This window comes from Alligator sinensis, unplaced genomic scaffold, assembly GCF_000455745.1.
Source record: "Alligator sinensis unplaced genomic scaffold, ASM45574v1 scaffold1129_1, whole genome shotgun sequence".
NCBI classification, from domain to species: domain Eukaryota; kingdom Metazoa; phylum Chordata; order Crocodylia; family Alligatoridae; genus Alligator; species Alligator sinensis.
Window position 1 is genome coordinate 634,280 of NW_005842580.1, and position 12,866 is coordinate 647,145.

The 12,866-nt window shown below is 49.8% G+C and overlaps 1 protein-coding gene across 5 annotated transcripts in view; it reads left to right on the top strand.

The window, feature by feature from the left end:
* Positions 1-7,101, top strand: part of A2ML1 (alpha-2-macroglobulin like 1) — a 52,776-nt gene extending 45,675 nt beyond the window's left edge. For all 5 annotated transcript variants that reach the window (XM_025214387.1, XM_025214389.1, XM_025214388.1 and 2 more), the window contains 9 exons: positions 369-531; positions 1,244-1,458; positions 1,750-1,965; positions 2,180-2,301; positions 2,452-2,542; positions 2,946-3,014; positions 5,085-5,187; positions 6,116-6,157; positions 6,604-7,101. In XM_025214387.1, coding sequence (XP_025070172.1) covers positions 369-531; positions 1,244-1,458; positions 1,750-1,965; positions 2,180-2,301; positions 2,452-2,542; positions 2,946-3,014; positions 5,085-5,187; positions 6,116-6,157; positions 6,604-6,641 — 1,059 coding nt within the window. In that variant the 3' untranslated portion in view covers positions 6,642-7,101. The remainder of the gene's footprint in view (positions 1-368; positions 532-1,243; positions 1,459-1,749; positions 1,966-2,179; positions 2,302-2,451; positions 2,543-2,945; positions 3,015-5,084; positions 5,188-6,115; positions 6,158-6,603) is intronic.
* Positions 7,102-12,866: the final 5,765 nt, after the last annotated feature.

Below are 12,866 nucleotides of genomic sequence, written 5' to 3' on the forward strand. Positions count from 1 at the left end.
GCTGACCACTGAAAGGCTCCTGGACTGAGTCTGTCAGGGGCTCAGTCTCCGATTTGCTCCTGCTCCCCGCTTCCTCCTGTGCTCCAGGATGCCAGGGCTTTATGCTGTTTTCTGTTTGCAGCTGCCTTTTTTTGCCCCTGTTCGCTTGCTGGCTGCTTTCCTGTTTTTTTGTGGTTTCTGTGCTCTTTTGCGGGGACCAGCCTTTTTCATGGGGGGCCTACCAATTTCATGGTTTCTGCAAAAATTGCATGATTGTGAAGTCAGTAGGTCCCTAACCATAAGGGGAGGGTTTGAGAGTTGTGGGGTCATCTCCATTTCTCTTTGCTGCTTCTCCTATTAAATCGATTCCATATTCTTTCCTCTCCCAGGACCCAATGGTGAAGAATGGCTTGAAATGCCTCAGGAATGCTTCCTCCATTGTCACTGGAATCTACACTCAGGCGCTGCTGGCATATGTCTATTCATTGGCTGGAGATGGGGCTAGGAGGGACTCTCTTCTTGCTAAGCTGGACCAGCAGGCCATCAAGTCAGGTATTGTGGGGCTGCCAGCTGCTTTGTTGAGAACATTAGGGCTCCCATGACTGGTAGCATCAATTGTACCAGCATTTAGAGCCTGGATGCTTACCACAGAGTCAAGGAAGGTAGTGAGGGTAGAACCCTGAAAGCTTTTCCAGCCACTCTCCTGAGAGTTGGTAGGGACTGCACACATCCTACCATCTTATTCATTCAGGTGTTTGCACCCTTCCCTTAACAGACTACTCTATAGCTAATGTACCATGCTGCAAATTCATCTCAAAGGTGCTGTCCTGCCCAAGCCCCACCAATCCCTTTCCTGTCCAGGCTCCATTCTCCCCAGGGCATCAGTGTTTGGGCTTGTTTCCCCCAGGTTGTTTGATCTTCATTTGATTTTGTTTCATTTTCCACTCATCCCCCCACCTTGACTGATGCAGCTTTGTAATGAGGTAAGCAGAACACATCGTTCCCCCTGCCCCTACAAAGTGGTCAGAGGTTACTCTCTACTGCCCAAATTTCTGCTTTAATATGGCCCCTTTACCACAAAGTGACACTTCACTGCTCAGCTGCCCCCACCACAGTATTGCTTCCATGTAGGTATTTCCTCAGCCAGACTCAGCCTATGGCCTTTCTTCCATGCCTGATGGCAAGTAGAGCCCAGTGAGGACAGCAGTCCTGAGTCCAAACAAATGTTCTAGTGCACCTCAAGTTCTTGTTCCTCCTCTCCCAGGAGCACAGATACACTGGAGCTGGAAGCCTGCTCAACTTCCTGCTCAGGATAGCTGGTCCCAGGTCATGTCTGTGGATGTGGAGCTGACAGCCTATGTGTTGCTGGCTTTGCTCATGAAGGAAAATGTGACTAAGGAAGAGATTGCATTTGCCACTGGCATTGTGACCTGGCTCACCAAGCAGCAGAACGCCTACGGGGGCTTTGCCTCCACCCAGGTACAAACTCTTTCTCTCCCAGCCAGGGACCAGGCCTTCTTGGGGAGCAGCAGGTTGGGATCCCCACAAGGGCTAGAACTCACTGGGATTGGAGGTAGAGGCCATGAATTGAACTTCTGGTACTCACAGGAGCATAACCCATGGCACTGAGGGGCTGGGAGCTGGAATCCAACTGGTTGGAGTCTTACGGAGAAAATCTCTCTGTCCTTGAATGAGGGAGGCAGACTGTATGAGCTGTTTCCCTCAGGTGTGGATCTACAGGTAGCAATGTGACCATCTTTCCTTTCATAGGACACCATCGTTGCCCTCCAGGCCCTTGCTAGATATGGTGTAGTGACATTTATCAGGTCGGGAGATATTACCATGACTGTAAGATCAGGCAACAGCTTCCAGCACTCCTTCCACGTGGAGACCGCCAACCGGCTGGTACTGCAGCAGCTACCTCTCCCCAACATTCCTGGAGAATACAGTCTGCGTGCCACTGGCACAGGCTGTGTGTACGTGCAGGTGAGAGACAGCCACCCAGCAGGACTGGCCTGGAGGATGCCAGAGGAGGGTGCAGTGCTCAGCTCAGAGAAGGGAATGGGATATGATCCCTTTCACTTGCACCAAAGGAAGCCAGGGGAGGGTGGGTGAGTGTGGAAGGGCAGTGGTAAGGGCATATCCTTACTGGTTGGATGTGTGTCCTTACTAGTTGGGTGTTATGTACGTTTCCCTCCAGACAGTCCTGCGGTATAACGTGCCTCCTGAGAAGGATGGAGAGGCCTTCTTCCTGAGTGTGAAAGCAGCAGGAGACAGTTGTGAGACAGCCCCCCATGTCCTGACCCTCAGCATCAGTGTCAGGTGAGAGCCAGGAGCCAGCCGGTGGGCAGAAATCTCAGGGACACAGCATGTATGGGAGGGGAGAAGGCTGAGAGGCAGTGGGACAGGCCAGAGAGGGCAGAGGAGTAATGGCAAGGTGTTAGGTGTGTGGTCTCTTCCTTATCCCCCCAGCTATGAGGGAAGACGGAGCACCTCCAACATGGCCATTATTGAGGTGAAGATGCTGTCTGGGTTCCACCCTGTCTGGGGCACTAACTCCTATGTAAGTCCCTTCCCTTCCCCACGAGCCCCTTCACTCTGGTGACTAGAGCCATGTCACAGTGGAGCCAGCTCAGCCAAGAGCCAGGTGGCATGGTGTGGGATCTCAACCACAGTACCCACCCTTGGCTCTGTCACTGCAGCAGGGAAGGGCAGCTCCCAGAGGGCACATCCCACTTTTTTTTGTCTCCATATGGCCTCAAATGTTCATCCTTTGGACCTTCTAGACTGTTGTGCTCACTCTTGTGCTCTAGATGTGGGTGACATTTTGATCCTGGGGTGGGAAACATATTTCACCGCTCCATCCTCTCCTCTCTAATCCCACAGAGCATCTCCTGTGGGGTTAGACAATTGAGAGAAGAGGCTGGGTGTTGGGTGTGTCTAACCATGTTGATCCTCTTACCCAGCTTCAGCAGCAGCCATATGTGCAGAGAGTGGAGTCTGAGGCTGAGCATCTCAGCGTCTACCTGGATCAGGTCAGTGCTGGGATCAGGGAGGTGACTCTATAGCTTACACACAAGCTAACTCTGGTTGTCAGTCTAGTTTCAGGCATGGGCTTGGTTCCCAGGGGGCAAGAGTTAGCTCTGGGGGTCTTAGGTAATCCATGTAGTAGCTAAATCAGAGGACATGACATGCTACCTGGGGATTGTCCCATCCTCCTCTGCACCTTGGAGACCAGGCAGCTCCCTACCCTCTCAGCTCACTCTGTCTGATGACCCAGGGGCTAGCCTGTAAGGAGTGAGAGAAGTGACTGTGCTGCCTGCTTCCAACCACCCATGCAAGCCAGGCTTGCCCTCTCAGTCCAAACGTGTGCATTCACATTGTATGCAGACCTGGGACAACTCCTGTGGTATGGGGCACTGTCCTGCCAATAGTTTCCTAACTGTATGTACTACTAAAATCTGCTGTGACCTCATGGGGAAAATCTTCCCCTTCCCAAATAATTTACCTTGGAACCTTATTCTCTTAAGCAAGCACCAGCCTCCCCTATTCTGCTAGTCACACATTGGATTCCATCTTCAATTCAGAAGCAAACCTCAAGGACACAAGCCTCAGACCCTTATCCTGGGCTGCCCACCATGTCCCTACTGAGGTCATGACTTTGTTCTCCTCCCCCAATTCTCACATAACAATAAGTCTATCCATATAGAGCTGCTACTAAAGAATTATGTAATCTGTAAATTTTCAAATCCCCCTTGCCAAGAACAGTGATCTGTAAAACAATATGACTCTAGATCATGTGTGGCATTCTGGCACCCAAATGCTCCCAGCTGTTACTGCTGCTCTGTCCACATGGCCAGCCTGCTTCTGGGGTGAGCTGAGATTATGGGCTGGAGGCTGCAGTACCAGTGAGGGATAACCCTGCTGCAGGCTGGACTGAGTGCAACCTAAGAACAATATTTGACTGATGCCCCACTGGGGATTTGGGATACACAGACCCTTTTATCCATATTATCACTGCCTTTTTCCTGTCCTAGCTGAAGGAGGTGTTCTAATTTAGTACTGCTGGTGAAATGCAAGCTACCTACTGTCTAAACTGCACCCTACAGAGTGCTGGGGAGGAAAAGGGAAGGGAGCTATGTTGCTGAGATGAAGTGAGTCTGTGATAACCTTGCAAGCTAGGAGTCACAGGGAGATGGGCAGCAAGTAGCAGCCTCTCATCCCAGCCAGAGGCATTAGGAGGCCCTGACAGAGAACTCTGCCATCATCTGTTTTGGCTCCACATTTCATATCTGGTTGGAATCAGGGGGGAATGTCTGACTCACAGCCAGACCTCCTGCAGAGAATCATTTTACCTCCTGCACTGAAACACTCCACAGTCCATCACTGTGCCCAGATAAATATTTCACGCAGAAAGTGAAGCTGCAACTGGCCATGGCAGCACACCTCCAATGAAGACGGGCCAAAGAAAGCCTGTTACCCTGGCTCCTTATTCACTACAAGCTGCTGTATAGGGTTCTAATGCAGACAGCCTGGTCTTGTCCCACTGGGGGCTCTGTTATGTTCAGGATCCAGGATTATACACAAACAGGCTGGACAAAGAGGGCCTCTCTGACCACAGTTTCCAGGCATGGTCTGGAGCCCTCTCTATAGCAGCAGGTAAAGTCACCCACCAATCCTGCCTTAAGATTCACCTCTTTGGTAAAGCACCTTTGAGAGAACAGGAGCAAATAAGATGCAACAGTGGCCTCTAAAGTATCAGCAAGGATTAGATAACAGAGCAAGCCAGAGAAACGGACAGTCAGTCCTGCACAGGCCCTATTGTTTCTACAATCCTGTGCTGTGTTTAGAAATGAGTGCAATAGATGCCTAAGCAATGGCCATAGAGAAATGTTTTTGGGAGTTCCAACTTTACCAGCGCCTCCGTGGCAAGTCTGTCTTTATTTTAAAAAACCTCCCAATATTCAGCATATTCTTCAGTCTCTGCTCAAGTACTCCTGGGACAGTAACAGCAGGGGGCACTGCAGGTACATCAATAGAATGCGTGTCTAACAGGCTTTGGTATGGTACCCTGAATGCTTACTGTACCCTTTCTCTCCCCACAGCTGGATAAGGACACTCAGACGTATTCCTTCACCATCAGCCAAGATGTTCCTGTCAGGGACCTGAAGCCAGCAGCAATTAAAGTCTATGATTACTACCAGCCAGGTGGGCTGCGATCTGATGTGTGTCAGACTGCTGGCAGCTTGGCTCGTGAAGCCTTTGCCGGCAGATCTCACTCATTTCTTTTCAAGTGTTCACACTCTTCTTTTGAACTTCACGTCTGTGAAATTCAGTAAATCAGCTACTTTTCCACTAAAAGGGGAGAAAAACAATTTGAGAAAGTAACTGCCCTTTTACTTGATGTGAGCTCTTTTCCAAATAAAAAGAACCCAGAACAGCAATCTTTAAATTAACACAATGCATTTCTTAGCAGAATAGTTCAATCTTAAGATGATGACAAAATGCAAAAAGGTTCTTATACATAAAATAATTTCACCTGTAGAGACAATATATCAGGCACTTCTAGGGATTGTTATTTATTTGTCCTGTTCACTTTAAAATAAAATCAGCTTGCCAGCAAATGTGCAGTCCCTCTTCCAGAAAAACAAAAATAATCCAAACCAAACCAAACCAAACCTCCTCCTCCTTTCCCATAAATAGCTTCCCTAAAACAAGACACCACTCTATCCCTAAAACAGTCCCACTCTTGATACAGGATACTGGGCAAGATGGACTCATGGTCTGACCCAGTAAACAGCAGTTTTCATGTTCTTACAGGTACTTATTGTACCACATGTGGACAGTAAAATTCAGTCCTTGGCCAGGGGCAGGTTTTCTGCTGCAAAAATATCATTGCTGTAAAGTTTAGTGTGTTGCTGCACTACAGTGGAACATCAGTGTGGGAAAGGCCGACTTTTCATCTTTTCAGTAAAACTGAACAGCATATGTCTCTTGAAGGTCCTGGGATCTCTCTCTAGATCTCTTTCGTTTGGCCAGATCTGGTGGGAGTGGTGTCCAGGCATTGGTTTTTTTTAGTCTCTCTCTCTCTCTCTCACACACACAAGCTAGGACACTCAGCTTTCTTCTTTGACAGATGAACAGTCGATGGTGGAGTACACAGATCCCTGCCAGCAAGGTGAGTGGGAGACAGCTTTCCTGGGAGGAGGGCATGCCATTCCTGTGCAACTAGTTAAGCTTAGGCACGAGGGAGGAATCAAGTGTCTCATTCAGGAGCAGCACTGCATCCAGTGCCAGTGTGGGACGAGGGGGAGCTGTGCTGCATGTGACTTTGAGAGTTCTCCTTCTCTCCGTGGCAGTGCTAACTTCTGTCTCCCAGCTTAATGCTGGAGCTGTTGTCGTTGTAGTGCAATGAACCATCTGACTGATGTGCTCATGAAAAGTCCCTATGGGACTGCACACAGGGACAAGAAATTGCACATCCCTCCCTAAAGTATTTTACTGTGCTGTTAAACAGCTGCTGGGTTTTGCCCCCTTCAACAAGGGTTTCATCCAGGTGCTTCAGGTCCTTCAGTACAAAAGCACTAGGGAACTGTGTGAAAACTCATTGTCTTCCTCTTTCAGGAGAAGTGATGGACAGAGACAGACGGTCCTTGATGTAATTCACAAGGAATTCCTGGTTCTGGTACTGATCTGACCTTCATGGCTGAGGACAAAGGGAGTCATTCTCTCTGCTGCTCTCACAGACGGGGGGAGAGGGGGTTACATCTTTCTAATCTGTCTTGTCAGGAGAGGGAGGGGATACAGGGGAAACATTCATTCAGTACTTTAGAGAAAGGAAGAAAGGAGCTGGCAGTCAGAAGGAGGGGGCCATTTAGGGGAACATGCACACCTTGGCAGTTCAGAGCCAAGTGACTCCCTCTAACATCCTTCTAGGCAGAGGGGTGGGAGTTATTAGCAGAGGATGCACTTGCCAGGCAGATCCATGCCAGGTCAGTGATGGGGAGGGCTGGGAGAATTACACTCAGAGTTAGAGAGAGACAGAGGCCTCTCATCACAGGCCTACTCTTGTTCATGCGCTGTATTTTGGTATGAAAGAGGTGGTAATAAATTGTTATTCTGGGTGTCTCACAGTGTGTGTGTCCGTGTGTGTGTGTCCCACTGTGGTCTCTAAGGAGTGGCAGGAGTTGGGAGTGCCTGTGCAGTGTGTCCTGGTTACTTTTGTCTGGAATTAGCAACATGCTGGCAGGGGCGACACATAGGGGGTGCACGTGGGTGAACGTACACCCCCTGTGCATGGTGGTGCACCCCCTGCAAAAAGGCACTGTTGGTGGTGCCTGTGGGCGGTTGCTGCTTGCCACCCTATTGCAGGCACTGCCAGCAGTGTCTGCGGACAGTCCGTGATCATCCCTGGCCACTGCTGCTGGCAGTGCCTGCGGGTGGTTGCTGCCCCCTGGCTACGGCCTGCCCCCACCCTGTGCCGGTGGTGTCTGTGGGAGCTCCCACCGCTGTGCTCCCACTGCTGCCAGCGCAGCCATGCCCCCCCAGCCACTGCAGGCATGTGCCATTCATGCATGCTGGGTTGGTCTTCAGAAGGAGACATGGTAATAAGGAATGGGGCAATGGGAGTTGTAGATCATGTCTGCATCACCTGGGGGTGCTGATAGGACCAAGCTCATCTTGCCCATGGCTGCACCAGTGGCTCTGTGTAAAGCAAATGGTAGATTGGCAGGGGCAGCTCTGCTTTAGTTGTTCCCAGGCCATGTGTGGAGGGGATTGAGCCCAAGGCAGTGCCTGAGGAAGGACCTGCCTGTAGCATTGTTTCTCTGGAGTCTGCTTCTCTTGAGAACAAAGAGTGTTTCATGGCATTCCCCCAGCAGAGCCAGAGATACTGAGCAAGCACTCTCTTTCTCACTGCTGTTTCTTTCCAGGCCTCACACATCCCCTGGCATCTAAGCACCTTGTGCCTCCAGCAGGCTTCATGCCAGGAGCTGGCAGAGGAAAGGAGGCTGTGAGATAAAAAACCCCCTCTTGGCTGCTGCCACTGTCTGAGGGTCTCGCAGCAACTTCCAACCTGAATTAGAGCTTTCTGGAGAGGAGAGGTGGTAGGGGTAGGGGGTGCTGAAGTGTCATCTGCCAACTTGTGGGGAACAGTGAGGAGCCTGGCTGCCGATAGGCAGGGAGAGAAGGTGAAGTAGAATGGTTTCCATGAGGAATCAGAGCTGGGCAACTGAGCCAGCTCCAGCTGGGGCTGAGGCATGACCATGAAGGTGGCAGGATGCAGTACCCTGACCAAGTAAGTGCCTTACAAATGGCTTTATGCAGTGGAGGGTGCACCCTTGTCTGCTTGTGGACAGGACTCCCTACGAGAGCCTCATAGTTAGCTTCCCACTGGCCAGCTTCCAGTGGGAGGATCTCAGCTACACGCTGACTTTATGGAAATGGGAGACTCCTCCCTAGCTTGCTCCTGAGGCCATACAGCTAAGGGCAAGCAAAACTCGGGGCCATCTGAACCCCAAGTCTCCAGGCTTGAACCTGCATGTAGGATGCCTGCCTAAGGATTTGGAAGTGTCTGAAGCCCCAGGCTGAGGTGGAGGATACTTTCCAGTGGCAGGGCCACATATGGTTCTTGGATGATTCAAATGGATTTGGACTGGATCTGGTTCATTTGACCTGGGACACAACATTTTTTCCTTAAAAATAATAATAAAAAAATCTCTTGAAGACTGGGCACCTTTGCCTCTGAGGCAGGATTGGGAGATTCAGCTGGGGCTACAAAGCCCAGTGAGCCATGTGTTGCCTCTGGAGGAGAAGTGGCCCCTTGCCAAGAGGTGGGCCACATGGAGCTGGTCTACGCCGTGGCATAGAAAGAGAGAGAAAAGTGACAGAGGAGATGACCAAGCAAAATGCACCTGGATACAAATGCTGTATGGACTTGCTAAGGTTAGGGGGCAAATCCTGTCACACAATCCCATGCAGCTGAGAAAATGATATAAAAGCCTTGACCTCAAAGATGGAGCCCAGGTCAGTTGAGCCCTTCGGCTTCCCTTGTCTGACTTATTTCCACTTCCAGCAGCCACAGTCTCATGACTCTTCTTCTGGGCTCAAGGATGAGTCCTTTTCCTGCAGCTGAACAAGTGAGGGGGTTATATGTGGGGGAACTGAGGAGGGGAGGGCCAGAGAGAAATATAAAGGCTTAAAACTTATTCCTTTGGCACTGCCATGGGAGGGGGTAAGGAATCCACCTAGTCTCTCCTCATGTTTGCAGACTCCCAAGGAAAGGGAGGAGTATATTGTCTGGGATGTCCCTCAGGCAATGACTACCATGCCGGGTCTGTGTAGTTTTATATGAAAGGTTCAGGTTCAAAGTTCAGGAGTTTACATGCAGAGAAATATTCCAATGATGGATCTGGGGTTGGTGGATTTTAATATGAAGGCTTCTAATCTCTCCAGATAAATTCAGGCAGGAGATTTGGGTCTTTCTGGTCACGATTTTGGCAGAATGCTTTGCCAATTGGGCCCAGTCAAAGGGTTCAGCATCTTGTTCTAGTGGGAGGGTCAAAGGGCAGAGATGTGGGTTGAACATTTGAGGAAGGACTTCAGGGTGCGAGGTGAATTTTCACAGATGTTTCTGGGGTTGGCTTCAGGTTTCAGCCTTTGTGTGGGTGGCCTCAGCAGAGAACCGAAGGATTGCGTGGGTCACAGACACAGAACTCCATGTGGCCCCAGACGATGGAGGGGACACATGAACCAGGAGTAGATGTGGAGGAAGTTTGCAGTGACGCGGTATGTCCCTCCCACACCAGTCACCTGTGCTGGAGGATAGTGTGGCCCTGTACTCTAAGTTGGATGCATGGACCAGGGTGGTGTAGGACCTCATGTGAGTAGCACGAGGTGGGATCCAGGCATTTGGGGCCCAATCTGGGTGGTGTGAGGCTGGATCCAGGCACATGGGGCCTAATTTGGGTGGCAAAAGGCAGGATCCAGGCATGTGGGGACCAATCCAAGCCACATATAGCAGCCCGGAGTGCTGTGGTTCTCCCTCTGAAGACTGCTGGTGTGGATCTGATGGGTAAGAACAAATGGCAGCTGGCCTTCCCCACTGAGCCCATGAGCAGAGCTCTCTGACCCTGCCCATCCCTGCTCCTGCTGCTTTGTTTGCCCAGGTGTGCTCTCCACTCTTTACCCTGCTCTCTGAGCCAGCAGCCAAATACGGCTCTCAGTTACAGCTCATGAAAGCAGAGGAGCACTGCTCAACTCAGCGGTTTCCATCCATGTCTTTGAAATCATGGCTTGGCCAGCAGCTAACAGGACTGAGCATGGCTCACCTGGTGGCATCATTTATTTCTTACTACAAGTGCATTTTGTTATTTCTTTCCTTATGAAAATTGCTGGATTAACAGTCCCGGGAGGGTGATGGGCCTTGAATATCACTGCTAAAACAATATTACCCACACATGCGCACAGGGGCAGATTCAGAGTGGGTGCAGTGGTGTGGCTGGGGTTTAGGTTGTAGCCGTGTTGGTCTAAGGATATAGGCAGACAAGGTTCCTTGGGTGAATTTGATATCTTTTATTAGACCAACCCAAATGGTTGGAGAATAGTTATTAAGCAAGCTTTCGGGTTCAAAAACCCTTCATCAGGCTAAGGAAGCTGCAGCAGTTGGTGTGTGCTCTTCCTGGATGGATTTTTTAGATTGGACCACACCACAAAAGCCTCCAGGGACTTTTTAAAGCCCTTAAAGGAAATGAAAACCCCCCTTCCCTCCTCACCCCCTCCCTCCTGCTGTTGCTTTCCCCACTGTGCCAAGGGTGGGGGATGCATGGGGAAAGCAGCAATGGGGATGGGCAGGTGGATCTATTTTCTCACACCTGCTCCTGGGGGATGGACAGAATGGGGGGAACTACTCCCTCACCTTGCTGTTGCTGCTGTCCCCATTCCTAGATAAGCTCAGCCCTGGCATAGCTTGGCTGGGGCCAGCAGGGACAGCTCTGGTGTTTTCCCTGCCTCCAGATGAGTGGGGAAAACAACAGTGGCATGCAGGGGAGGGGAATGGAAGAAGATGAGAGATTTTTACCCGTTTTAGGGACCTAAAAAAAGTCCCTACAGGCTCCTGAGGGCAGTCTGCCCTCATCCATGGGGGCAGAGGAGGCTGGGAGCTAAGGGTGCAGCCACCCCTGAAGTGCAGGTTGCTGTTCCCGCACCTCCTTTGAGAATTCCTGGATCTGCCCCAGCACATATACATATTTATTTGCATGTAACACACCCTGAAATAAAACACACACTTTGTTTTGTGAAAGCTTTTCCCCTTTAACCAACCTGTTCAGAATCACTTTCTTCAATTAAGATGTGTACCCCTATTTACAACTGCTGTTTTTGGGGAAAAAGGTGAGTGTAGTATGTAAATAAATATGGTAATTAATTCAGGATCGTGTTGCGTTGCGTTGTGTTATACACTCACACACACAATCTTTATTGCACTGGTATAAATAGGTGTCAATAATGTGAGCAGAATAATCACAAATTCTTAAACATACGTTTTAATTTTAAAGAACTTCTAAGTCAGGAAAACAAGAGAGTCAAATACTGGTTATACTTACCCCTAGGCGTGAGACAAGGCGCTGTGAGTCTAATCCCAACTCTGCCACAGACTCATTTTCTGACCTAGGGTGAGTCACTTTCCTTTGCTTGGAGTTTCTCCATGTTGCAGAGGCATATAGATAATAATACTGCCCTACCCTAAAAGGGGGTGTTGATGAACACAATGTGCCTTGTCAAGTGTTTTGAGATCCTTGGGGAAAGGGGCCAGTGCAGGGGCAGGTTATTGCAATTGTAAATGTCTGTGGGTGCTGTGAGAAGTAGAGGAAATCAGTGTAGGGCAAGGTGAATGCTGGGGGGACACAAGCCATGTCATTGGCACTGTGCCCTGGGGGAAGTTCTCCCCTATACCTCTGCGGTGACTGGGGTGATGGAGTCCAATCAATAACCATGGTGTCTGGGAGCATTTCCTGGTCCAGTATCTAGAACATTTTTGTTTTTTTTCACTTATGAAATTCCTTAAGATTAAAAAGTTCAAAAACAACCAGACACCCCTAAAAATCACTGGGAAAAGAGCATTCACTCAGCCTGGGCCCAGAATTTTTGAGGAAAAGTAGAATTAAAAGCAAAATTTCAGATTTTTCCAGGAGTCTCAGGAAATCCTGGGTCAGGAGACATCTTATTTAAATATTAATTTTTCTTGCCTTTCACGTAGCAAGCCTGTCAGTTAGGGAATAGATTAGATACCCTTTCTTGTCCCTTTGTAGACTTTAGGTAGTTTTTAACTAATTTTAATTTACTGAAGCTGCATTTGGCACTAGCAATAGTTATAGGCAATATAAAAAAAAATCTTCAAGGAAATTTCACTATTAGGGTATCGGGTAGGCCTGCGTGAAGCGGCTGGTATTCGCTTTGGATTTGGCCAATTCGGGGGACAGTGATTTGATTCAGTGATTTGAACCACTGTCCTGAATCGATCTGGCTGAATCTGATTTGGAGATTCGGCTGCTGCTGAATCTCCGAATCTTTGAATCACCCAGGCTCATCTCCCCAGTCCAGCAACGGCTGCCCCAGCTCCCGGCTCTTTGGAAAAAAAAGCCCCAGCTCACTGGGTGCTGCTGGCTGGGGGACGATCCCTGTTGCCCTCTACTGCCCCATGCTGTGTCGGGGGCTCTGCATGAGCCCCCAGACACCCCCACCGGCCCCAGCTCTAGCCCTTTAAGAGAAAAAAACAAATGAAAAAACCCTGGACTCACTGTTCCTGCCTGGCAGGGGGTGAGTCTCACTGCCCCCCACCACATGGGGGCCTCTGCATGAGCACCCCGAAGCCCTGAGGCCACTGCAGGAGC